Source organism: Colletes latitarsis, chromosome 11 (assembly GCF_051014445.1).
Source record: "Colletes latitarsis isolate SP2378_abdomen chromosome 11, iyColLati1, whole genome shotgun sequence".
NCBI classification, from domain to species: Eukaryota; Metazoa; Arthropoda; class Insecta; order Hymenoptera; family Colletidae; genus Colletes; species Colletes latitarsis.
The window spans coordinates 30,355,541-30,380,429 of NC_135144.1; the positions used below are offsets into that span (position 1 = coordinate 30,355,541).

At 44.9% G+C, this 24,889-nt stretch overlaps 1 protein-coding gene across 2 annotated transcripts in view; it reads left to right on the forward strand.

Moving 5' to 3' along the window:
* The first annotated feature begins 350 nt into the window (after positions 1–350).
* The window catches only part of E75 (ecdysone-induced protein 75), a 101,569-nt gene continuing 77,030 nt past the window's right edge, over positions 351–24,889 (forward strand). The window contains exon 1 of one of the 2 annotated variants that reach the window (XM_076779090.1): positions 351–537. In XM_076779090.1, the coding sequence (XP_076635205.1) occupies positions 366–537 (172 nt within the window). In that variant the 5' untranslated portion in view covers positions 351–365. Of the gene's footprint in view, positions 538–24,083; positions 24,268–24,889 lie in introns of those variants that run through there. The other variant, XM_076779091.1, reaches the window with a different exon arrangement.

The following is a 24,889-nucleotide window of genomic DNA, read 5'->3' on the forward strand; positions in this document are numbered from 1 at the left end:
ATAGAAAAGCAACAGCTCGTTTCGTCGCGATAGTCGGTGTGGTCGCGTGCGCGAGAGAGAGTGCATCCGTCGATCAAAAGGGGGGACGATCGACGACCAAAACAAACTCGCGAGTTTCGCGCCGGTGTCGTCTCGTGGGGGAGTGAGTTGTCAGAAAAATATTAGAGAACCGTTCGGCGTCGTTTCGACCAAGCACGGACGGGACAAGCGTGTCGTGTTATGCCAACCAAAATCTTGTTTACACGTGAGACTGTTGGTAGGACTGTTGGAACGATAGATCGTTAACAGGAGTAGAAACGAAAGGGTAAAAGTACGGAACGTAAGATCAGTGCAAAAAGTACGGAAGACTGTCGTGTCGAGAAGAGATGACCGTGCAAAAGTTCAAGCCTCGCGGCAGTGCCACGGAGGAACAACAGTCCGGCGACATTCTGTCACTGTCGAACGAGCCCCTGGACAACGACAAGGAGCCATCGGGCCAGGTCTGTTATCGCGGTGCAGCCCAGGATAGCGAGAATCTGCTGGGACGAGTGTTGGCCGGTAAGCGAAACGTTCGGACTCCTAAAAGCATGCATCGCGCATAGAACGAAAGGGAGAGTATTATTTTCCCCGTGTCTCGATTTCGAATCGTAGGGTCGTGCGTGGTAGACTAACAGGCTGGTAAAAACATTCCTAACCTAGCGTTAGATCACGATTCAGGTAGGAAGGAATAGAGAAAGAGGCGGTTTCACTTTCCAGCGTGGTTGGAATGTAGGTCGCGGGGCCCGGGACGAGGCTAGTTCGTTGCCCTCGGTCGGCGGCCTTCCACTCGGCGCTCCGGCAATTTTTCTCCCCCTACGTCCCTAACCGTCTCCCCGGCGGTCTTTCTCGCTCTATCGTTCGCTCGTTTTCCGTTCCTCCAACGTTTCTCCTTCCCTCTCTTCTTTTTGCTCGCAGTCCTAGCCTAGATAGCGAGCCTCTCTAGCGGGGCTCCCACCCTACAAGTTCTCCCCCTACGCGTTCGCTGCTCCCTCTCTGTCTCGTTCGGTCGCTTCCACGTATCCTCTCGTTCTCGCTCTGATCGTCTCGCTCTAGCCTGAACTCCTCGTGAACTCGCGGTGTATAGAGAATCGGTCGGTCTCTTTCTCTCGCGGCGGTCCGTAGAACAGGAAAATAGGTCGGTGGGGCCTTGGCGCGAGGCTAGTTCGTTCACCCTGCCTGGCCCGTAACTGGGGCAAGATGAAATTAACCGAGCGGCCCGTCGCCTCGCCCCACCGCCTCCTCTCGCCTTCTCCTACCTCCGTTCGGCAAGTAGAGTGAACTCCGCGACTCGTGTGGCCAATCGCCGCCGGGTCGGTTCAACAAACTCGAACTGGGTCTCCCTACCGACCCGCACGTCCCTCGCCCTCCCCTCCCCTACACTCCACTCCCCCTACTTCTCCACCGAGTAGTTTAGCTACTCGACCAACCTCCCCACCTACGGTTATCATCGAAGGTCACCAACACACTCGGCCTGCCCGTTCGCCCTCCTGTTCTGTTCGCGTAAAAGAGAGACTGATGCGCCGCTCTTTGTACAGTTACAATGAGCCGTTCATAAGCGTTCGCCCACCTTTTTGTTCATCGCGGCGCCCCTCGTTTTCTATTTTCGAACTGGGAACGCGGGGCCTGCGTTTCGGCTCCGTAACTCGACCGTTTGTTTGCGTTTGGCAAACTAGCCTCTAAACGAGACGCTAAGTACCCGGAGCTATCGCCTGGCTGTAATGGGTTAAGGGTGGCGCGCCCTTTACTCGCGAATACACGTTTCGCGATAGTTATTTTGACTCGGGTAAACCAGCATCAAACGAGCCGCTAAGTGCCCGGGTTTATTAAAAGATCGAGGGGGGTGGGTATCCTCCCGATCGCTGCTTCTCGTCGATAGGACCGGTAAACGCAAACGTGCAGTATCACGATTGATCGCATAATTTGCGGTACGCGCGAGTGCACTCTTCCAAGAGCGAGAGAAAGAGAGCGGCGTCGCGCATACAGACGCGTGGCACGCACGCACGGTAGCGTACGCACACACGGGTCCGTTCAACCGGCTGAGAATTCTCGTAGGCCCCGTTACGTAACCTCGCGATAGTGAATTACGTGCGGACTACCTACTCGCGAGCCATTCGCCGTCTCCGTCTCCCGTCGATTTCTTCCCCCTCCCCCTCTGGATCTCTCCTTCTGTCCCCGGAGAAAGTACATTAGCCGCGCTGCTGGACCGTGATCACTCTCGCTAGGAGCCGTGGAATGCTTTCACCGTTTCCCCGCGCTGCACTCGCTGTCGGAGCACTGACCTGCCTCACCGAGCGTATCTACGAGGTGGGTCGAGAGCCACCGTCCACCGCTCGATTCGATCGTTCCGAATTCTGGAAGGATCTTGTCCGCCGCTCCTGGCGCAACAATGCCGCGACCGATCGGTTCACGCAACGCTTCCCCCGGACCAAGGTGTATACCGTGCACGCAGAAGGTTCGAGAGTTTAGCGACGCGAGGCGTGTATTCGTCGTTTGACGTTTGGCGCGCAGTTTTTCGCACGTCGACTCCCGTCGAATACGTGCTTCGCGATTTTTACTAGTTCGCCCGTTTACCATATTCGTCTTTTATAATTGAAAATAGATGGTTATTCTCTTGTACCGGCGGCGCCAATTTCGGACCAGTCGCGAGAGCGAGAGCGCGAAAACCGCGGCAAAGGATATCGCGAGAGGGGCGGGGAGGGGGAGAAAAAAAGTACGTTTCGACACCGCGCGAACTCCGTTGGGCATTTTCTAATTGCGCTTGTGCCGACGACTGGCTAACCTCAAAAGCAAGACACACGGGCAACGGCCTGGTCTCCTCCCGGTCCCCAGTGACCTCGATTGATGCGCTGTGTCCTCTCCCAGTCCACGATTACCCTCCCCCACCGTTCTCCAACCGCCCTCACCCCCTCCCCACCTGAGAGGAGCGTTGACTCGACATCGCCCAATCAGGGGCCGGTTCGTCGACTCTCTGAGCTGCTCTTGGGGTCGTTCTAATCTCGCAACGTCCCTACGCCACAAGCCAAACCGACGAGAAGCCCGATAAGAGTACGATCTCTCCCCCATTTCCCCACCCTCCCGCTCCGCTTCTTCTAATCTCTCGCCTCCTTTTCTCGCCTTCGTTTCTCGTCGCTGTTTCTTTCGGTTGATTCGCGCTGCGTACATCGCGCCATCCTCCTCTCTCCTCGTTCTCTCGCTTCTACCATCGCGCCAAGGTGAACAACCTCGAACCGTGTCGGAGCTCTTATCGCTCGCGAGCTTGGACCCTTATCGAGCGAGCGTACGTTCGCGCTTCTTCCATCGAGTTCGCTGAACCGGTTCGCGAAAAATCGAGACTCTTCTCGAGCTGACGCAGCGATCCGAAAGGTTCGAGGGGGTTCGGAATATAATTCAGGCATCTTCGTTGAAACGGTTAAATCGCTCGTGCCCTCTTTTCTCGAGAACGCAAAGGTTAAATACCAGTCGTCGATTAATTAAAAAAATCGGTGGACCGTTCGGCATTTTTCCAGAGTTTCGATTCCGGGGCTTGATTGGAAGTCTCGTCGAGGCGAACGTAAAAGGTATCCGTTTTCGCAACGGAAACGCAATTCCGTTCTAATTCCCGTGTTTCGAAAATTCTGGTGGCCAGGTTTGCAACAGCTTGTCCTTCGGACGCGTACGCCCTCGCGCAAGCGAGAAACTTTCGAACGCTAAGGATTAGGGACACCGAGACGCACGATCTCGTATCGCGATCGCAATCGTTCGTTTCTCGACGTGATTCACGTTTCGACGCGCGCTTTCACCGGTTCGGTTATTAGTTTGTTGCCTCGACGAGCAACGCGAATCGACGACTGTATCGACGACCGCGTAGAATGCACCGTGGTGCGTCGTCTTTCGTTTCATTATCCGAAACGCCGCGCGACGATCGAGTCATGGTTCACCTGGAAGAAAGTAAGAGTGATCTGACCAGGAAGTTAAAGCACCGACGAAGGCGGTCCGTCCGGATGCCGATGAAAGGGAAGCGCCTCGGAACGATTTCTCTCTTTCTCCCAGGTCGTTCGTTTACTCGCTTGGCTCATACGTGTTTGGTACTTTCTCTCTGTTTCTCTGCTTCGGAGCTTGGGACCGAGACTTTCTCTCTTCGACGACCGTCTCGTTAAATTGGCTCGCGCTCGTCGATTTTCTCGGCGAACTGGTCTTTCGGGCGGGAATTGTGCTTTACGAGATTCCCGAGAATTTTCTAATGTCTTCAGTGTTGTACGGGATTCTCGTTTAGGTACAAGCAAGAAATAAAACGGAAACGAGTGTTTATTCGTGATTATTCAACGAGAAATAGAAACGAAATAATTTATATTAGGTGCGCTCACAAGTTACATTTTTTATAAAGACAACAATTACAATCAGACTCGATGTCTAGAACCGTACTTAACACGTTGACTGCCAGTATAAAATGGTAAAATTGTTTACGGGACCAAAACATTGATCTTGGACAATTGCAAACTGCATAACTTAAAACTCGAACTATGAAGCCTATTCAAATTTATTTTCTTTAACGTTTCGACTCGAGAATCAATTGTTTTAGTTCCACTGTTAAAAGTTCTGTCACCCATATATAGGTGACGTGGCAGTCAAAGTGTTAAAATGGTGCCAGGATTTGAGACTAAATTGGAGAATGGCGTGCAGGCAAAAGTACAAGGTTCGGTTGTTAAGTACGAAAAAAAAGCAATAAAAGTTAGAGTGTAATAACTACATTTAAGGATTTAATCTATCAAATACAGATCGAGTCGTAAAGATACACAGGGACACAGAAATGCGTTCGCATAAATTCGGAATAATAAGTGTAGAGACTGCTACGCTTATCCGTATTAGTAGTAATTTTTTAATTTTATAACAAGTGATCTACGTGTAATTCTACGTAAGATACTTAAGAATTTATCGATTAGACGCGGAACGTGGACGACGCTAGCGTAAGTGGAAACAGCAGGTACTGACCAGACACGCCAAACGATTAACATTCGATCGTCCGCGTATTTTCAAATTGTCTCGAAACACAAGCATCGTACGATAAAATTTTGTTCCACATTTTCGACTTACTTTTTCAGTTGCCAAAACAATCTGCATATATCGTTGCATTTTGGAAATTGTCAACAACAAGGAGTTAAAAACGAATCGAAATTGATGTCAATGAATACGAAACTGTTAAAAATTGTTTTCTTCCCGCCCGAATGAAATTTCACGACGTTACGCAATCGCAACGAAACGGTTCTCTGAGCAAATTCGGGCAAATTAAACGAACCGAATCGAGCCAACGCGGGAACGAAGCGAACGATAACGCGTATTTTGCGGAAATTCGAACAAGCTTCGCGACTACTCGCACAGTCAACCCCCGGAAACTCGGTTGAGGAGCAGGTTACGGACGAAGGGAGGCACGCGGGGTAAGAGGGTTGGCAGCCCCTAGGGCAACGACCTCTGACCCACCAGCCAGCCCCGGTATTGCTACCCCCACCCTTGGACGGATGCTAAGTATAGCATTTCCACCAACCTGTCGCCCCTTGCTACAGATATTATATCTACACCGTAGCTACCCCTCCCCCTACCCCCACACGCATCCCCTAACCCAGCTTTTCACCGCTGTCTCTTCCTCCTCTGGGAAGCTCAGTAATTTTGGCCTCTTACCGCTTTAGACCAAACGTTTCGACGCGATTCGCCCGCGAAATCGCGGAGACGCGTGCCAAACTCGACGACAACTTTTTGCCCGCTCGTGTCTTGGCCATCGGAAAGGATTCGCGCCGAGTATAACTGGCGAAAAGTAGACCGATCGCGATTGAATTTCTTCGTACCGCGACGACGCGCATTGTTCCTTTATTCTGGCCGTCCTTGATTCCTTCAATGCAGAGTGAACCGGGGTTTTCGAATTGAACCAGGAATGTGGGACAAAACGAGATCCGTAGTTGTCAGTTTAGATGAAGCATGGAAACCGAGCGATCGACAATATACGATCTTTCGTTTTGCGAAACGAAGTTTAATAATATCGAAACGGCTCTCTTTATCATTTATAATTTGGAAAAGATGATGTTCTGTGGTAACTTGAGGTTCGTGGGTGACTTTATTTTATGGGAAAACGACGAATGCAAACCCAGACAACGTGGAAAATAGTAAATATAATAAATGGAAAAGTAATGATTTTTCTGTTAAGAGAAAAATTGCATTTTGATGAGGGTTGATTATCTTACAAATTAAGGACAATTTAACCAATTTAATATTATAACGTTCGAATCTAGTTTTCTCCTAGACCGTCCTTTTAATATATATTCATAAAGCAAATTTCCTGGTCAGAATAAATAAGTGGATTTCATACTCTAATGAATTCGTTATTCTATTCAGACGCACGCTACTTTAAAAGCTTCGGTCTATGTAGCAATTCATGAATATTCGATACAAATAGATACAGAAAGATAGTGCAAAACTACAACTCCGTTAGACACTATCATTTTTAATGTTATCCGACTCGATTTCGACGAATTCTCCATGATTAATATAACAATTGAATTTAGCATCAAAGAAACACTTTATGGACATTGGTATTCATCAGTGTATACGATTCTCTATAATTACTCCTAACCCTAATTAGTAATGGGACTGAGTCGTGTTTAGATACTATCGATACATTGACGTCATAGATCGATTCTCTTGTATCAATTTATTGAATGAAATGATTACCAACAGGCTCGAGACTTATTGAACACGCGACTGTCGTATCGATACGTATCGATTACGTCAAGTTTAATACCTGCTTAGAATTTGTTCGGAGTCGAAAATAAACGATGGTCGATACAAACTGATCGTCGATAAAAATTCTTGATCTCGCGTTACTATTAGACAGATTTCCTGACAAATTTCTGTCCCGGTAAACTTTTATTTATCGCAAACATTAATTGTTTAGACGAACATTCGTTCGAAGTTATTTATACAATGTCCAATTATTATACCAAACTAGAACGTCGTTGTCTTCTCGAGGGCTCACGATACTTGGTATTTGAATCGTATCGATGCCGCAAGAAATTTCAACAAGTATATCTTGCCAATATCGAGGACTTGTTTCGATATGTCAATATGGTCTGAAAGTCAATACGTATCGGTATTAATGAGTGCATCATTGAATGGATCCCATCGCTAGAACGTATGAAATTGCCAATTTTGCAGGCAGCAACCGCGTCGTGATCAGAAAGAAGTTTACCCTCGGTCATCGATGAATCGCGTCCCCCAGAACGAGTTTGGAATAACCCTCCCAAAGAAATCACGTTTGCTCGATGCTTGGTAAAAATTTAATTCCAAGCAACATAAATTTTGTGGCACGGTGTTTCGAATTTTCAACACGTTCGTTATCGGCGTTACATGCAGGGTGTTTGGCACTTTTGTGAAAAATTTTAATGGGCGATTCTAGAGGCCAAAATAGGACGAAAATCAACAAATTGGTATTCTTGATTTTCGTCTTATTTTACCCTCTGGAATCTTTCATTAAAATTGTAGGGGGTTATTCTTGAAATTCCAAGCATTGAAAAGAGATAAAAAAATTTCAATTTTCTCAATCCGTCACGGCGGTTTCCTCCCTCGATAAAGAAATGTAATAGAAACGATGGAAACGAAGGGGCTGTGACCCCATAGAAGTCGACCCTTTTGGAGCGTCTTAATGGGTTCGTGGCGTCGGTGCTTTGTAGCGTCAGCCTAACGGGAGCACGTGCGCGACGACACAAAGCGCAACACGCGTTCACGGGAATATTCCCGCCCGATAAAAGCTTCCTCGCGATAGTAATTATCGTAATTCATCCTCCGCGGTGCGTGGACCGAGGAGCCTCGGGGCTGCGACGGCAGGGAGATAGGGAGGACGAATGGCGGGGATTGGTAGGAAAAAGCTGCGAGCTTTCCACCCGGCAGCTCGAACGGGCTACGTGGTGGGGACAGGGTGGAACGGCCTCAATAACGTAAATTATCCCGCCAAACGTAGGCGGACCGTATATATCCGTGTCGAGTGGCCCCCGCGAAAATAGCAGAACCATGGACCGTCCGAGAGAGGCGGCGAGAGGACGAGCGAGTAGGAGAATCGGTGTTCGCCGATGGTGGGGAGAGAGAACTGGCTCTGTGCTACACGTGTGTGTGTGTGTGTATGTGTGTAGGAAAGGGGGAGGGGGTTAAGAGAGGAACAGTGGAGGCAAGAGAAAGAGAGATCCGCTGGCCTAGTTAGGGTGAGTGCTACCCTCGCCGGTCAACGACCCCGCGACCTCGGCGCTCGCAATCCGAGCGACTCTTCGACCACCCCTCCTCGTCCTCCGTCCCCATCTCCCCCACTACGACCGACGAGCGTCACTTTTCGCGCGCATTTTCCTCGGCCTGATTAGACCACTGGGAGCGCGTTTTCTACCTCGATAATTCAACCTTTTCTGAAGTCCTCGCGCGTCATGCGAATGGAGGACGGAGAGGACGAGGGGGGATGGGGGTGGGGCGTACTTTCTGCGGTGATTCTTGCGAGTTCCTCTTTCCTTTTGGACGTCGACGATGTCGTCGATGGTAGTTGATTTTCGCGGAGAGGGATATGGATTTTTCGAGGACCTTTTGATTACGTTTCCAGGATCTTCCACCACGCTGCCTGGCTCCGTCCCTTTGCATCGATGTACGGGTGTTTTAAAATTTTTTAATTTGTTGAAATTATTTTTGAATCGATTATAATTTTTTGTTGTTCCTAATGATCACTGTACAGATTAGTGTTGATCTTGACTAATACGTGTTCTTTCGAAAGGATGCAAATGTTTTATTATCGAATTCTTTTCACGATGATCGAATAGACGAAATCTTGATTCGGATCAATAGATATTGAAACATGATTAACCCTTATGTGGACTCCCAATCTCAACTGAATTATTTTACTTAATATTGATTTTTACCAAATTTCTAAATGGGAATCAACTTTCCTCTCAAGCATTTAAAAAATAATGAATTAATAGAAGATTACATAAATTTTCAAATAATTACATTTACATATATTAAACAATTATTAGTTTAAACTTGCAGAGAGCCCCAATAATCCACTTAAGGGTTAATATTTCCCTTTTCCCTTAACATAGAGTTAAGGTTTTTCTAATCGCGTCACTTTTTTCGCGACGATGCGATACATGTCTCCCGCGATAGTAATGTTATTCAGAAGCTTACAGATATTAAAGTTTATTTATAACTAACATTTTAACCTCATCGGGGACTAATTATTTTTTTCTTAAACAAACAATTTAAACCGATAGTAACCCACGATATTTAACCATTTCGCTATCATGTTGCCAGCTTAGCGATAATAATCTAAAATAACTTAAAAAGAGTGAACACACTGATATAGTTAATTATGAGTCGATATTATCGATTCCTCAGTATCAAACAGATCTGGAAATAAGTCGTCGTCGATATTAGTACGTTATATACCTGTCGGTAGCACCGATACAATTCAAATACGAAACATCATAGAGTTACACAATAATGCAGATAGTCTAAAAAATGCTCCCCCTGTACACGATATCATAGATTTCCAATTCATTCGTGCCACATACGTACGATTGTATTTCTAGTTTCCGAACGATCGATGGAAACGATGCCGTATTTGCTTACCAAATTACGAAACGATGAATTTTAACATACGATGCCATAACAACGAGGAAAATTGATGCTTTTATTCTCGGCGCGACACACTTGCCGGGCGAAAATTGCGCGGGCGAACTTTCGAAAGCACGCGTCCATAAATTTCGCCGAAATTCGCGCGGGGACCCATAGAAAAGCGTAAAAAATGCGTTATGAAAGCGTGTTTCGATGGAACGCGTACGCGCCAGGTACGTAATGGCGTCCGAACGAATATCCTCAGGCCAGAAGGAGAAAGCAATTAACTCTTTCACTCTCGCTCGAACCGTCTTCGTTGGGCAATATTTCACGAGTCTCGAGTCGATGCTCGACTTCTTTCTCGCCCGGTTGTTGTTCCTTTCGGTTCTCGAGGCGAGTGGGCCAATAAAAAAAAAAAAGGAAGGAAAAAAAACACGTTGTCGCGCCAAAAACGAACGCAGGCAAAAAGCCAAGGAGGGGAAAAAAGGGACACGTTCCAGTGACTTCCAAATTGGGAGGCTCGGAAACGTCGCGGTACGGCGACAAAAAAAAGAAAGAGAAAAAGCGAAACGTTTTACTGCTTTTTATGCGCGCTGCCTTTTCGTTAATCCGCTTTCGCGCGTTAAAAATAGGGGAAGGAAAGGAGCATAAAAAAGGGTGCAGCGCGACTTCCTCTAATCCTTTTGCTCTTTACGCGTTTACGAGCGGCCGCGTCGTGGGTACGCGTTGTTCGCCAAAGGATTAGCCAAAGAAATTGACTTTGCGACTCGACGACGAAGAGTACTTTTTAAACCCGTTAGCGGTCCTCCACGGCTTTACCCCTTTTTTTTTTTACTGACCGATATTGCCATGCACGGAAAACCCTTCCCTTTTTAAGTACAGTTACGGTCCTCCTCCGCTTTGTTTCCCTTTTTTACCGTTATCGAATTTACCGAGACGCTCCCGAGGAACCCTTCTGCCTCGTAAATCATCGATTTTTCGTCGGAAAACGTGCAAGACGAGCACATTATTCGCTTTCTTTTTACTGTTTCGAACATTTTTATCGCCCTCGACCGAACGGGACGAAATATTTATGCCGGTTTGTCGCGTTACATTCATGGTGCCAACGACAACGGAGTTTCGTTCCGCGTGAAAAAATAAATAAAAAACGGGGTATACAAATTTTTCATAAGAAACTTCGTTTGAGCAGAAACTATAAGAAAACATTGCAACAAGGGTCCCCAGAATGAAACACCAATGTAAATACGTATGTATGATAATAAAATGTATACGAGTGCAAAGGGTTAACACGTTCACTGTCCGGTCTCTTAACGGCGTATCCAAAGGCGTGGTACTATGACTCGTATACGGGTCATGGACAGTGAACGTGTTAAAATAATGTTTTCGACTTATTTTCAAGCGTAGAATTGTTCATCGCACGTTGAATGAAATAAAAATGAAGGACAGGTGGACGAAAAAAACGAAAACGAACAGTTTCTCTGTGAAGCACTTGTTGAAACGGTATCAAAACCGGTCGAAACGATAACAACGAGAGCTAAGCGCCTCGTGATCGTTGTCTGATAACGGGATATCGGGGTGAACGAACCGCGGGAGACTAAGGGGGCGTCCTTGAGGCCGCGACACAACTATAATTAATAACAATCTCGCGGTACGATCGGCGCAGCTGCGAAACGTGCGCGTTACGCAACGGAGTTCGCGACAGTTCGCGCGGAACGTTACAAAAGCACGAACCGGGTTTAACGCACTCGGCGTGGAAAGTGTGCGAAATGGCGCGACTTTCACATTCACCGAGGCCGTTAATTTACTTTCTACGTGAATGCAATCGCGGCTACGTGTAGCGTGTTCCTTTACACGCGGCCAAAAAAGATCGCCAGCTCTACGCGAACCATTTTTGCGATGCCGTAACCGCCTACTCCCGTTTCCGAGTTGTCGTTTTTCGCCTTCGATTTCGACGTAAATTTCGAGACACAATGGTCAGGAACGTTTTTGCACGACCTGATTTTTCTCCATGGAAAGCACCACGAGTCTAGAATCGATTACTTAATCAAATAAGTGTTCTTGCCCCTATTCTGGAAAATTTTCGATTGGTAATGAGTTTATCCTCGCTTGAGTCTGCGCCTTCGATGGAATTTATAGTTTATTTTTTTAATGTGAGAATTTTTATTTTCAATGACATAAAAATTATCGTTAGAAGAGTTTTCGTAGTGTTTCCAGGCGTTTACAAAATTTCCTTTTGTAGTAGCAGCCGAGTTAAAATAGCTTATAATTTCAGGACATCGATACGAAAGATTCATTTTAGTTTAATAGCTACTATAATGTGAAAGAAATGGTAAAGTTGATACAAGTAAATGTAGATCCTCGAACTTGCACATAGAAATTTTAAATGTATAGTTTCGATTCAATATCCTGAATTTACCACTATATTTTGTACCAAGAAATTACAAGCTTACGTCTTTGGAATCTTTAAAATATCTTTTTAAAAAACGAATATTGCAAACACCTGGAAATACCACAGAATTCTCTTAACGAATATTTTTATCCCAATTATGTTAAAATTGAACGCGGATCCACGATCCTTTCCAATCCAACATAAACTCTATCGAAGGTGCAGGCCTAGTAAAAAATAACGTTGATTTTAGAATCAAAAATAGCAAAAAATTGAAACTGAGAAAGTCTGATGGTTCTTCCAAGCCGAGAAAGCTTCGAGCTTCATTGGACCGCCAAAAGGGGTGGAAAATGAAGGTTAAAAAAACGCAGCTCCAGATCATCGTCTATTTTGTGATCGTTCTATGAATCTTGATCTTCTGCGTCCCTCGGAAAACCGATCCAAGTCGGACCTTTCGCCGGGTGAACGTCGATTACAGTAATCGGTGTTAATCGAAAGCGTTGATCGAAACTCTCTCGCGGGACACGGGGGAGCGAGAAAATGGAAAAAATAAATGACGCGCGATCGCGGAACGATTATCCTCGTTCGATGTCGACGAACCACTTGTTGCTTGGATTCCGGTTTCGAAGGACGCGGGCGCCGATCCGCGACCAACTCCTCGCGATCGGTCGAGAAATCGACGCAACCGTTTCGCGATTTTTTTCTTTTTTCTTTTTTTTTTTTTTGTTTCGTTGCACGGCTCCCCCATTGCATCTCGTTAAGTTATCGTCCGGCAGCGGTTTGTGCAATATGCAAATACGCCTCTAACGGTTAATCACCGGATGACTAATTCGTCGGCGACAAACGAGACACGCACCGTTGCGATCGTTTTGATTTTTTTATCCCCTTTTTTCCTCGTTGCTACACGATCGTTCGTAATTGCAGGCAACGACAAGCGACGGTCATCTTTAATTAGGAAACCGATACATCGATTATTCTTCCTTTCACCGTGGCTCTTTTTCTTTTTTTACGCGCATTGTTCGATCGACAGATAACTTAGAAACGATATCTGCGAACAGGGAGCGTATGGAATTTGTCGTTCCTTAGCTCGATCGTGGGATTCTTCGAACGAAAGAAATAAATTGTATTCGCTGTAGCAACAATAGAAGTATTTTTATATATGTGATTAGTATTCTTTCCAAGTGGGGATGAATTCCGACTGATTTAGCCGCGCTTCTGACTATTCTTTCACGTCGTGTTCGTTCCCCGAGTCGAGCACGTCGAGCAAGAATCGAAAGAACCTGACTCACTGGAAATCGATTCGAGCGACGAATCACGCTTTCTTTGGTCTCGAAATAGATTTACTATTTCGCCTCTTCTTCCCTCGGCAAAGGACGAAGGGTTGTCTTGGACGTTCCCAGGGGTGTCGTTTTATTCCCACACGTTTGTCGCTGTTGGTACACGTGGCTGACCTGCGAGAAATCAACCCTCCTGTGCTTCGAGGAATTAAATATTATAAATTCTACGAAATACACGGAACGGGTAATAAACTGACGTAAAAGAAACGATAAGGATTAGAACGATATCGAAATAATTTAGCGAGATCGACGTATTTCTGAAACAGCGATAAAAAAAACATCCCCGATATAATCTCCATCGATGCATTCCATTGAATACCGCTCGTTTGAAACAGTACTCTCGTTTGAGCCGACGATTATTCAAGTTATTTCGCGCAGTCTTTGCTGGGAAACGTATCGTCGTTCCGCGTAAAATCCATTGAACTCGTCGATCGAGCGTTGGTTCGAATCTCAGCGATAAAAGTAACGAGGAAATCGACTTGTATTAAATTTCCCGGCATTGCAAGACAGATATCTCGAAGCGTAATAAAGATACCATTGCTCTCCGCCTCCCCGATTTCGCTCGTTCGACCCTAGAAATCCCCGGGGTCGTTGGTATCGGGTCGCGGGGACAACGAACTCCCAACGATCCCTAACCCAGTCAACCGCGACACAGATCCCACGTAGCAACCCCCCGTCTCCACGCCTCCTCACCTGTTCCTGTTTATGCGTTCCCGTAGCATCGATTTCGCCGAATTAGCGCAGCCATTTCCGGAAATCGTCCAATCACGGTCGCCCTACGAATCAGAACTTTCTTGCTTTCTCGCTGACGACAACTTTCGTGCACCCGTTAGAATTTCACGCAACGTTGCATTCCCTCTAACGAAGCTCTCGTAATCCTTCGAATTCCATCTATTTTTATTGGACGCGTTCGGAACGAGTATCACCGCCAATTAGAATTATTTACTATCGGTAGAGAAATTTTCTCTCGCAGGTTTTCGCGAGACAGACATTTCTGCTTTGATCGTTTTATATAATTTGTAAAGAAGTATTAAACAGGTGCTGAACATACAAGTTTGAGAACTCGGTAATTAGATATCTAGCACAACGTTCGTTGGAATAATCACGAACCACTCGCTACCGTGGAATGTCTGAACGCGTTACTTAAACGGCGAGAGAAACTGCAAATTTCCCATCGACAACAATCCCGCGAGCAGTCGGGCAGACAGAAAACACGAACAGACGCCCGAAGAAAGTAAAAGTCCCAGGATCTTGGCGTACAGCTAGCCAGAATTAATTCGTAGCGCGATAAAAATAATTGAACTATTTTTCGCGTTTCTGTACTGTAAATTAACCCCTTCGACAATCAAGTTCACCTCGATACGATTTTATAGTTTTTAAAATTCTTTAGTGTCAAACGAGTCGTATTTAATTTTTGTTAACGATGACTCGAGGACAGAAATCTGCGGAGAAGCTCGATTCGCGAGCGAAGAAGAGATCCATCGGGGCGAATTGAAGCCGAAAAAATAATAACATTGTACGGTCGGCGTCAATATACAGAAGCCGCTCGAGTGCAGTTTTCACTTTGCACAATCGGGGCACGCATGCACTCGGTCAGCAGAATCAGTTCAGACGCAAGAGTTTCATCAGTCGTCGCATTATGCAACTATTTCATTAACGCGCGCAGGGTCTTCGACCCGGGGGCCAGGAATAGAGCGACCGGTATAAAAGGAGGGAAAGAATAGCGTCGAAATTGCAGGAGCTTTCTCTATTCGCGGAGGGGGCGCCGTTATCCGTCGATCGATCCGCCATTTCGCTCGAGCGCAACTCGCTCGCACACCCTCGATTCCGTGCACCCGTTTCGCCTTCCTTCCCTTGCGTAACGCCACGCGATTGCGTGCTGCACCGGCCTGTGCATACGCCACGCACCGTCTACACGGTGTACCAAAAGCAATTTCACTCGAAAACCTCTCAACAGAATTCTTTTCAACTACCGAACATAGAAAACCGCTGCGAATTATGGCGTAAGTTACTAGTTTACTTTTTCAATTTTTAATAGGGTCAATTGCTCTAACACTTGGGAAAAATTTTAATGGCAGACTCTAGAGGCCAAAATAAGACGAAAATCAAGCTAGACTTCCTCTTTCTGCAGATGTAAGCGAACCAATCTGGTTTTTTTCCTTCCGTTGCTAGAATTTTCGATAGTTAAACCTGTTTCGTCGAATATTCTACTTGCAGGGCATTGATGTTTCTCATATTCACTTTCTAATAAATTAAAAATAGCATCAAAGCCATTTGTTTAACGAATCGAAATAATGTTGCTCTAGAAACGAGTAATTAAAGGCGACTTTGTCTACCGGATAGTTTTTCGTAAGTAAAATATGAAATTCTAAGGTGCGTATTGCGTACGTGATGCTTTGGAGACTAAGTCAACAAACTTCTCGAATCGCCTTGTGCCTCGACACACGTTACTCGCGTCTTAGCATTCAGTTCTGCACTCGCTCGAAAATGCTAGGTATTCTGTGTATAGCCTTAAACCCATTTTGTATGCGCTCTGTATTCAAGGAAAGTGTTCTTGATACGAACGACCAGGATCGTGCCAAGGTGCAGGGGCAAAAGGAGCACATGCCTCTGGGCGCCATTTTATTAGGACTCGGACAAATAATACTGATTTTTAATAGTCGATTATACGAAACTCTTGATAACGGTCGATATTAAAAGATCAGTTCTTCTATTATAAATCACAATTTAAACGTTAAATTTCCTAATTTTATATCTTCTCGTTTTGATGTTAGTATGTTCTCATTAACAATGTTTTCTCGAGCAAATGATTATCTTTCGGCGAAAGATTTTCATCGTTAATTTACTCATGCTGGTTAATCTGTGTTGTTTATAAAAATTTTCTTATTATTTTTCTGTAACCAGTAACGGATAAATAGTCGTCTATTCGAGATGTATATCTAGATAGTGATTTTTGATGTGGTTGTTGGGCAACAGAATTTGCAGGGTCTGGCGAACCCTAGTCTTTCGGGTCAGATTTTTTGAACGTCGTGGAGAAGAGAGCGAGAAAGAGCGTACCGAAACGTAGCCCGCGGCGTCGTGTAACCATGAAGTTTACAACACGACGTCGTCTCGTGCTTTCACTTTCCGAGAGGCGCACCGATTGACATCACCAGCCACGCCGTGTCGTCGTCGTCCTGGATTGCCGCCGCGGATCCGTTCGACTTCCGGTTTCGCAACCGAATTTACACGGTCTGTTCCAAAAGTTTCCGAACTCGGATCAAAACAACACCGTTTCGCCCAGCAACTTTAACTTTCACCACCGGTTATCGAAAACACATCCAAAGGAGTGCACGAGTCGTCTCTGATACTTCTTACAAATTTTTTGAGAGGCTTCCCTCTTGGAAGAAACATTTTTGAAAATATATTGATAGCAATTTTCTTTCGTTCCTCGTCTGTGATTTCAGGATGTCCCTTTCGAGTCGCGTGTCCCGCTTTGGGATGTTCGATATCCTGTCGAACTACGTTTCTTGCGGTACGAGAAATAAAAAATGGTCGTAGAGTGGTATGATAAATCACACGGATACCACGGTTGGCCGGGCGCTACGGCACCTTTTGAAGCTAAAAAGTGGCACGTACCGATGGCTTAACTTTTTGCCCCGTCGTAATTTCTCGATGAGCGTCAAGAAAGTAGTACTGTCACTTGTGACATCGTGATTAATGGCATCCACTTCGTATCTGGGTCGGAATAACCGTAGCTACGAGGATTTATTGAAAAGGATACCTTCGACGCGTACGAGGCGTAACACGTGTCCTGATGCCAAAGAAAGTTTCTTCTATCGATAGAGTAACAGGCCCCCGAAATATCGTGTTATATGCGAGCCAAAGAAGTTTGGGTACTTTCGGAACAAACTGTGCAGAGTATTGCCTCCCTTGCGATCAAATTGAGACCCCTAAATTACGTGCAAAGAGGTTTGGACAAGACTTTGTTCTCGAAACAAGTCGAACTCAAACAGACGGATGGCTAAAATTCTCATTTGGGTACGAAGTGTTGAATAACGAATGAAAGATAAGCAACGGTCGAAGGAGTAATACGTTCTTTGGTATTTTAGGACGACTCGCTTCCAGGCGTAAAAGCTTTGTTATCCTTTCAGTCAACTGCTGGTTTTAACCCTCTTCGGGGGTAAAAAATTTAGAAACATACCTGGGTAACGCGTCGTTGCATACTTTTTTAAATATATATCGTCCTTTTTAATTTTAATCGTCCCTTTTAATTTCCTTCAGAGTCGTGATGTTTTGGGTTTTTACTAAATGGGAATAATAATAATAATATACAATCTGAGACTGAAAATATAATTTCTGGCCAGAAATGTCATAACTTCTGAACGGATTGGACGATTTTAATGTTCAAAAAGCCAAACGCCGCGTATTTTAATGTAAAATATGTAGCAATTATAAAAATATTCGAAAAGTTGATCCTTGACCCCGCAAAATGAGAAAAACCCCATAAAAATGGTCCAATTTTCAAACAGCCATAACTCCTACAATTGTGAATATATTTGAATGAAACTTTTTTCTGAAGTAGAGCTCATGGGTACCTACAAAAAAGTATTAAACAACTTTTCTGTAGGGCGTCAAACAAAATTACTAAAAGTGAAAAAGGAATTTTTAAGAAAAATCGACAGGGGGTAGGTGCCTAAATTTTTCGGCGAAATTGAAAAGTTTCAAATCGTTCTGGAAAAATTATTTTCGGTTGCGGGGGTCAATTATAATCATTTTCGGTGAATAGACATACTCCCGAAATCTTACCCACTTTCGAGAAAAAAATTCAGTATTGGCGGAACTTTAAACGTTAATAACTTCTTAACGAAGCCACCATCAACAAATTGGTACTCTTGATTTTCGTCTTATTTCAGCCTCTAGAATCCCTCATTAAAATTTTTCGCAGCGTTGGCCGAACACCCTGTATACTTTACTGCCAAATCCAATTCACATACGCTACAAAGAGCTGCCACCTTATCCGCTAATCGTACGCCATAGATCCCCACGGGAATCTCCACAGAATATGCAAATGCAAACAGATACTCGCTATAAAGAAACATTGAAAATTGTTACCGGAACGAAGCTCGTTAAAAATTCCCGCGTGCATTTTTGAAGAACCCTTTGGCGCGTCCCAGCGGTCGCGGACCAGTTTTCGGATCGGATCTACGGCGAAAACACGATCGAATCGTTGTCGAGGAAATGGGGCATTCGGAGTCGATCGTACGGAATTAGAGCGAACGGGGCGAAGCTTTTAATCGCGAAACGTGACGCACGACGTACGCCGATTCGATTTTAAGGTCGCGCGCGATAAATTTCAGCCCCGCGGAGATTAAAAGTGCGTTGACGTCGTTACGTCAACGCGGTTAAATCGGTCGGAGCGAATTGCGGAAACTGACGCGCCACGAGGCCTTATGTAAACCAACGAACGTACACAAATTCGTTCGTGACGAAACCACGCGGTGTGCTTTTTTTTTCTCTCGATCGTCTTGGAGCTGGCCACGGACGATTTCTTTTCGCCTCCCGGTCGATCGAAGTTTATCAAAAGAGTGAATTGTCGGAGACGCGTGGAGGCGAGAGAAAGAATCGCGATCCGTAAATCGAGGTTGTCGCGCCGTTTAATACAGTCTGTATTAAAAGATTAGCACTCTGTTATTAAGGGGTCAGGGCACGAATGGGGGAAGCTTTCGACGTTAGAAGGCCACGTGTCGCTTCACGGATTCCTCCTGAGTTCACGGGCTTCACGAATTAAACAGGTGTTTTCAGGGAAAACATTTTATGCAGGGTGTTCAGCCAGTGCTGGGAAAAATTTTAATGGAGGATTCTAGAGGCCAAAATAAGACGAAAATTATTTTTGGTCATTACACATACTCTCCAAGTCTCACGTACTTTCGAGAAAAAAATTCCTTACTGAATTTCGAAATCCACGAAAGTAGCGAATAGGTACAGATGAAATCACAGATAGCCTCAACCGTTTAATAATCGTGGAAAAGTACAATACGCACGAGCGTGACTCGTAATAGGCCACACAAGAGTAACACATAATCACTTCACGGAAAGGTCGAACCCACCCAATTGTGAAACATGCGGAACACAACTCATAATTGATCATATATACTGTTTGAACGTAGCAAGCATGTACACGCGAAGAACAGAGATCGATTTTCGGTCCCAAATTAAGCAGGTGCAAAATTATAAGAGTAGCAAAAAGTATTGAAATTATTCTCTCGTTCCTCTTCGAATTGTAAAACCTCGTTTTGAAGAGCACTGCTCTAAATCAAAGATGCTTAAAATTCACAACGACTTTATTGATAAAACAAATCTAAAAATTTCAGTAGTAGTGGAACCAAAACGATTACAAAAATGTTCGACCGAGACTTACTACGAAAAAAGATTCGAATGTTTACATCTGCTCGTTTTCTCGCTATTTAGTTCCAAGTCCCGTTCAACGTGATCCAAAATGGCCGGTGAAGAGTCGTGGAGGTGAAATTTGGTTCGAAAAATAGTCGAGCAATAAAACCAACGTGCACGGCCACTTACTCGCGGCGTTTTCGTGGTAAAGGACTTTCATGGACGCGAGAGAAATTCTTCAAAGGATAACGAGAGCGAAGAAATTCACAGAGGGGCAGAGAGGAGATCGTTCGTCAGCGGCGATTCGTGATTTTTCCTAGTTTCCTCGCGCTCGCGTGTTCGTAGGGAAAGGACGCGTTCGATATATCGTCTCTCTCTCGGTTTTGCCGTTCGCTGTGATCTTCGTCTCACCAATATGGCGGTCCTTCTCGATCTTTACGCGCGGACGCATGCGTCAGTGATCCCTCAAGGCCTTCGCGCATTAACGCTGAGTGCTGTTTGCTTCGTCCCACTTTCCTTAGCGCCCGGTCAACGACCCGGTAGGTAGATGAGTTTCCAAGGTGCACCAACACGCGCGTATCACGATTCTATTCCATTCGAGAATACATTGCCGCAGTGTCTCTCAAGCGCAGCTATTTTGCGTTTCCATCGACGGTCGATCCCGTTGGGAGAGCCAGACCTTTCTCGGGTCTTTCTCGTGACAAACGACACGCCACACAGTGTTCGAAAACGGCGATTTAGACGCGAAAATGTCCAATTTTTTACCATCTACGATCATTTTACTTTAGATCGTTAAGTTTGTAAATCCTAGAGGATCTTTGAAACGTTATTTATCCATAGAAATTGTTTAAACGGGTTTATTTTTACTCGGGAACTCGAGGTTTCTATTCTTATTGTAAATCTGTTTTTGTAGTTCATATTTCTCCTAATGATATCACAATGATTTCATTTTTTACCGTATGAATATTGCACAGGAAACGACACACTTTATTTTAGAGTAAAAACGGTTGATCAAAATTCATTGTAATTTTAAATACAGGCAATCGAAAAGAACCAATTTTAGTATGCAGTTATCGATTTCCAGCCAGAATTATGGACGAGGAGTATTTTAAAACAGTCTGATCAAAGCTAGGAAAAATGTGTGACTTAAAATCGTTAATGGTATTTAATGACTAATGGCGGAGAATCCTTTTTCTTCAGGTTATTTAGGCGTGCTTGAGAATCGAGGTACTTTGAAATCCCTTCGATCTGGAAGTCCTACGACTCGTTTCTTTCGTAATTTCCCAATTAGTCAGCCCTTCATATCTTATGTGATGCGATTGATTCTCTGCGACCCAATTTACGCACGATCCCGATTATCGCTTCGAAAACACAATTTAAACATAGGGTTAATAGCATTCTCGGTGTCGTTTTAGCTGTTTCGCTCATTGAAACACTTCTTTTTAAACCTTCCTTGTTTTGTCACCCTCGCTCCATGCATCAAGAACTCTTGACCCTTTAACTGTTTAACGAGTAGAGGCTCGTGGAGGTATGGGTCGACGTTGTTTAGTAGACGTTTCTTTGTATCGTGTAAGAACTATGAACAGTTGAACCTTCCATACTCAAAATAATAGGTTTACTAAAATTCATCCATTAAAATCAGTAATAAAATAACAGTGTTTGGATATGAATAGTTATCAAGTAAGAAAAAAGTTAAGTACTATAAGAACTACTGCAAGAACTGCTATAAGAGCTACTTCATAACCCATTAGTGTCTAATTTAGAGACCATTCAGGAAAACATTCTTTCATTGGTGTTAACCTACTACTGTGTGCCTAATTGGAAATCCAATAAAAACAATTCCAAGTAATATTCGCTCAGACTATTTTTATGGGATTCGCAGATGTTTTTTTTTTGTGGACATATCCAATAGCCTAATTTCGCCTCTACGCGTACTTATCCCCTCTTAACGTTTCGTGGAACTTGACTCGATTCGAGTTAACATCTTTTCGCACGGAAATCGTTGTTAGAGGGAAGTGACGGTAGTCGGAAACTATGATTCGGCGTAAACTGGTTTAACAGTTTTGTAACAGGGGTTCCCTGAAATCCTATAATCTAGAGTTCTGCAACTGATTTCCTTTCTCAAGAATTCTATGAGACTTGACGCGATCCGACTTCCTTTCACACACAGCTTGACGCTAGACAAAAGTGACGAAATTTCGTTAGAGACATTATTTTCGTTCTGTAATTGGGATCCCTGATCTTGAAGCATACAGTGTCGTTTCTGAAACGTCGAAACTGGCGGTCCAGATGATGTCTTTCGGGTTGCATCACGGGTCAACGAACGCCCCTAAATTAATTTTACGATTCCATAAAAGTTCATATCAACTATGATACGACATGGGATGGAGAATAAAATCTAGGGTCCCTATAATTGCACGCACGTGTAAATCCATAAACGTACGGGTGCGTTTGCACGCGAGCGACAATCGCGAAATGGTTGCGGCACGCTCCGCCGCGAGGCGCCACTGTCCTTTCGCGAATCCCGTCCCGCGAGTCGGTACAACAGGAAATTCGCGACTCGTGGGTCGGTATCGGGAGGCGCGAATTCCTCCCGATAACGTTATCGTCTAATAGATACCAGAAGGACCAATTTCGAGCGGCCGGATTTACGCGGGATCTTCGAATCGCGGGTGCGCGCGGGAAACATAAACGACGAAAGGGTTCGTCGACTACCTGGTACGGGGGAAGGGTCAGGTACAAGTAAAGGGGCGAAGTAAAGGTAACCGAACGAGGTTTAAGCCTCGTAAACGACGAGCAACCCTCGTTCGAAGCTGTATACTTAATTTCATAATGGGGTGCTTAAAATTCAAATTGCCAGGTAAGCGGTACTCGCTACGATGTCTTGGGAGAATCGAATAGATATTTATGATTTCGCGTGGAATTTCACGAGGAAACGACGAGTAATTTAAGCCTTTCGTTTCAACTGTTATTTACTGCTTCGCTGGAACTGTTTCCGAAATAACCGGTAAAATGAAATTTCGGAGGGGTGAAACGTGCTACGATATTATTGTTTTCGTCGTCTACGGAGATCTTAATTATTCCACGCGGTACACATTGTCGCTAAATTTCGTTCCTCGTGGAATCTATTCTTGGTCGCATCAACGTCATCCGCCCCGCTCGTATACGCGAATATAAAAGTATACTCTGTGGCACAATGGCGAACGAAACAAAAATATCGATAACACAGGTGACGTATTTACGTGCGAAGGGGAGGCTAGACAAACGTTCGTAAATGCGGGACGATTTCCACGCGTCGATTGCTTATTAATAATGTATTTCATGTTAACGCATAGCATACAACCGTTAACAACCTGTAATGTTTTTCTGTTGCAGGTAAGTCGATGGTGATCTTTATGCCGTGACCCCGCGACCCCGTAAGTAATTTGAATATTAATCGCAGATTAAACGATTAACGCGAATCTCACGCAAAATCAGGTTGGCTCGCCGTATAAATAGGCGGCTTTGTGTCAAAGTCAAGTTCCAGGTTAAAGTTTACGACGTCCATTGTAAATTTTAACGTGGAAAAGTTTGTAAAACACCGTCTAGAGTCTGGGGCTCTATACTTCGTTCGACGAGGCAGACCGCAAATAATTTTACGTAGTTATTAATAACACATTTGTAATAATATTCAACCTGTGTTTCGTTCGAAAGTAGTAATAAATACAGCAGTTTCGACTGTGGTGTCGCGTTGACGTTTCATCCAATTTTGAACAATTATTTTATTTACTGTCTCGCAAAACAAATTCTTCATATTAGCTATATCGAATTTTGTCGAACAAAGTTTAAATTGACATTGGCGTATACATCACTAAAAATACTAAATTCGTAGCACTTTTTCAAGTATTTCTACTTGAGTTCGATTCAAACTAAATTTCGATGATAAGGTTACATTATAAATTTGTTCGTACAATGCAAATGAGTTTTTCTTTAATTTCTTCCGGCCCGTCTGGACGGAGTATAGGGACTCTGAGCTCTCGTAGTCCTCGCAACGTATTGACGGACGGGATCGAGTCTCTGAACCATTAGCTCTCCGGGAACGTACCGCGGAGATTAGAATAATTCCGTCGATTTGCACCTCTTCTGAAACCCGGATCATAAAAATGGTAGGGTAAACAGAGCCCGTGCGTCATCAGTCCTACGCAGGAAGCGGACACAAAAGAGAACGCGTATCCATCCGAGAAGGGTCACTTAGAACAGTCCGAATCGCGTGGGTATATCGGCGCTTGCGCAAACAGCCGCCTGCTCACCCCCGAACGACCCCTCCTCCCCATTCATGGACATCAACCCTCGAGTACGCGCTGTCTACCATTAGCGCCAACAGTGTCCGACGCGTTGTCATTAGTGCGGGTATGTCAGCGTTCGTGGCGTCCGATGATCCGGTCGAAAGCGAGATCGTCGATCGGAATATGGAGCACGTCGGAAGCCTGAACCCCATAGAGGTCTGCGAGGCCACCATAGCGGTAGCTGAGACGGAAAACACCCAGAGCCACCAACAGCGCATCAAAGGTTCGTTTCTCAATTCCTTTCAATGGTTTCTCTGTGTCCCTTAACCCCGGATACGTCGACACGATCGCAGACTGGCGCTCGAGAATGAGCGACGTTGGGAAATGCAAACGAATACACGGGTACATCGAGTACAAGGAGACGATTCAGTCGACGTTGCAACTTTTGATACAGATTTTGGGGTTACTTTGTTCGAATTTACGTGGCGTTCGATCCTATCCACCTTTAAAGGCGTATGGAACGACCCGGGCCGACAAGGGTGTGACAGTGAGTATTTCACGCGCAATTCGAGATCGCTGATCCGTCGAGAGGTTATTTTCATCGAACAAAATAATGAAATTCACTCTTTAGCGAGTAGCTAGCCCAGCATTATGGGGTAATTAATTAATATTCCTATCGAAATAGTACACGTTTCGACCACGCCGTTAAGGAAAATACGTTCACGGACGAGGTCGACGAAGAAACACGGAGGAGGCTGAACGAGGCGCCGTTTAAGGTCGAAGGAGCGAAGAGGATGTAAATAAACATTTTATCGCATCGTCGACGATCCCTCGGATATTCCCGGGATCGTTTCGCGGATGCAGCTACCCCCTTTTCGCCGGGAAAAGCTTTGACACTGAGGCGT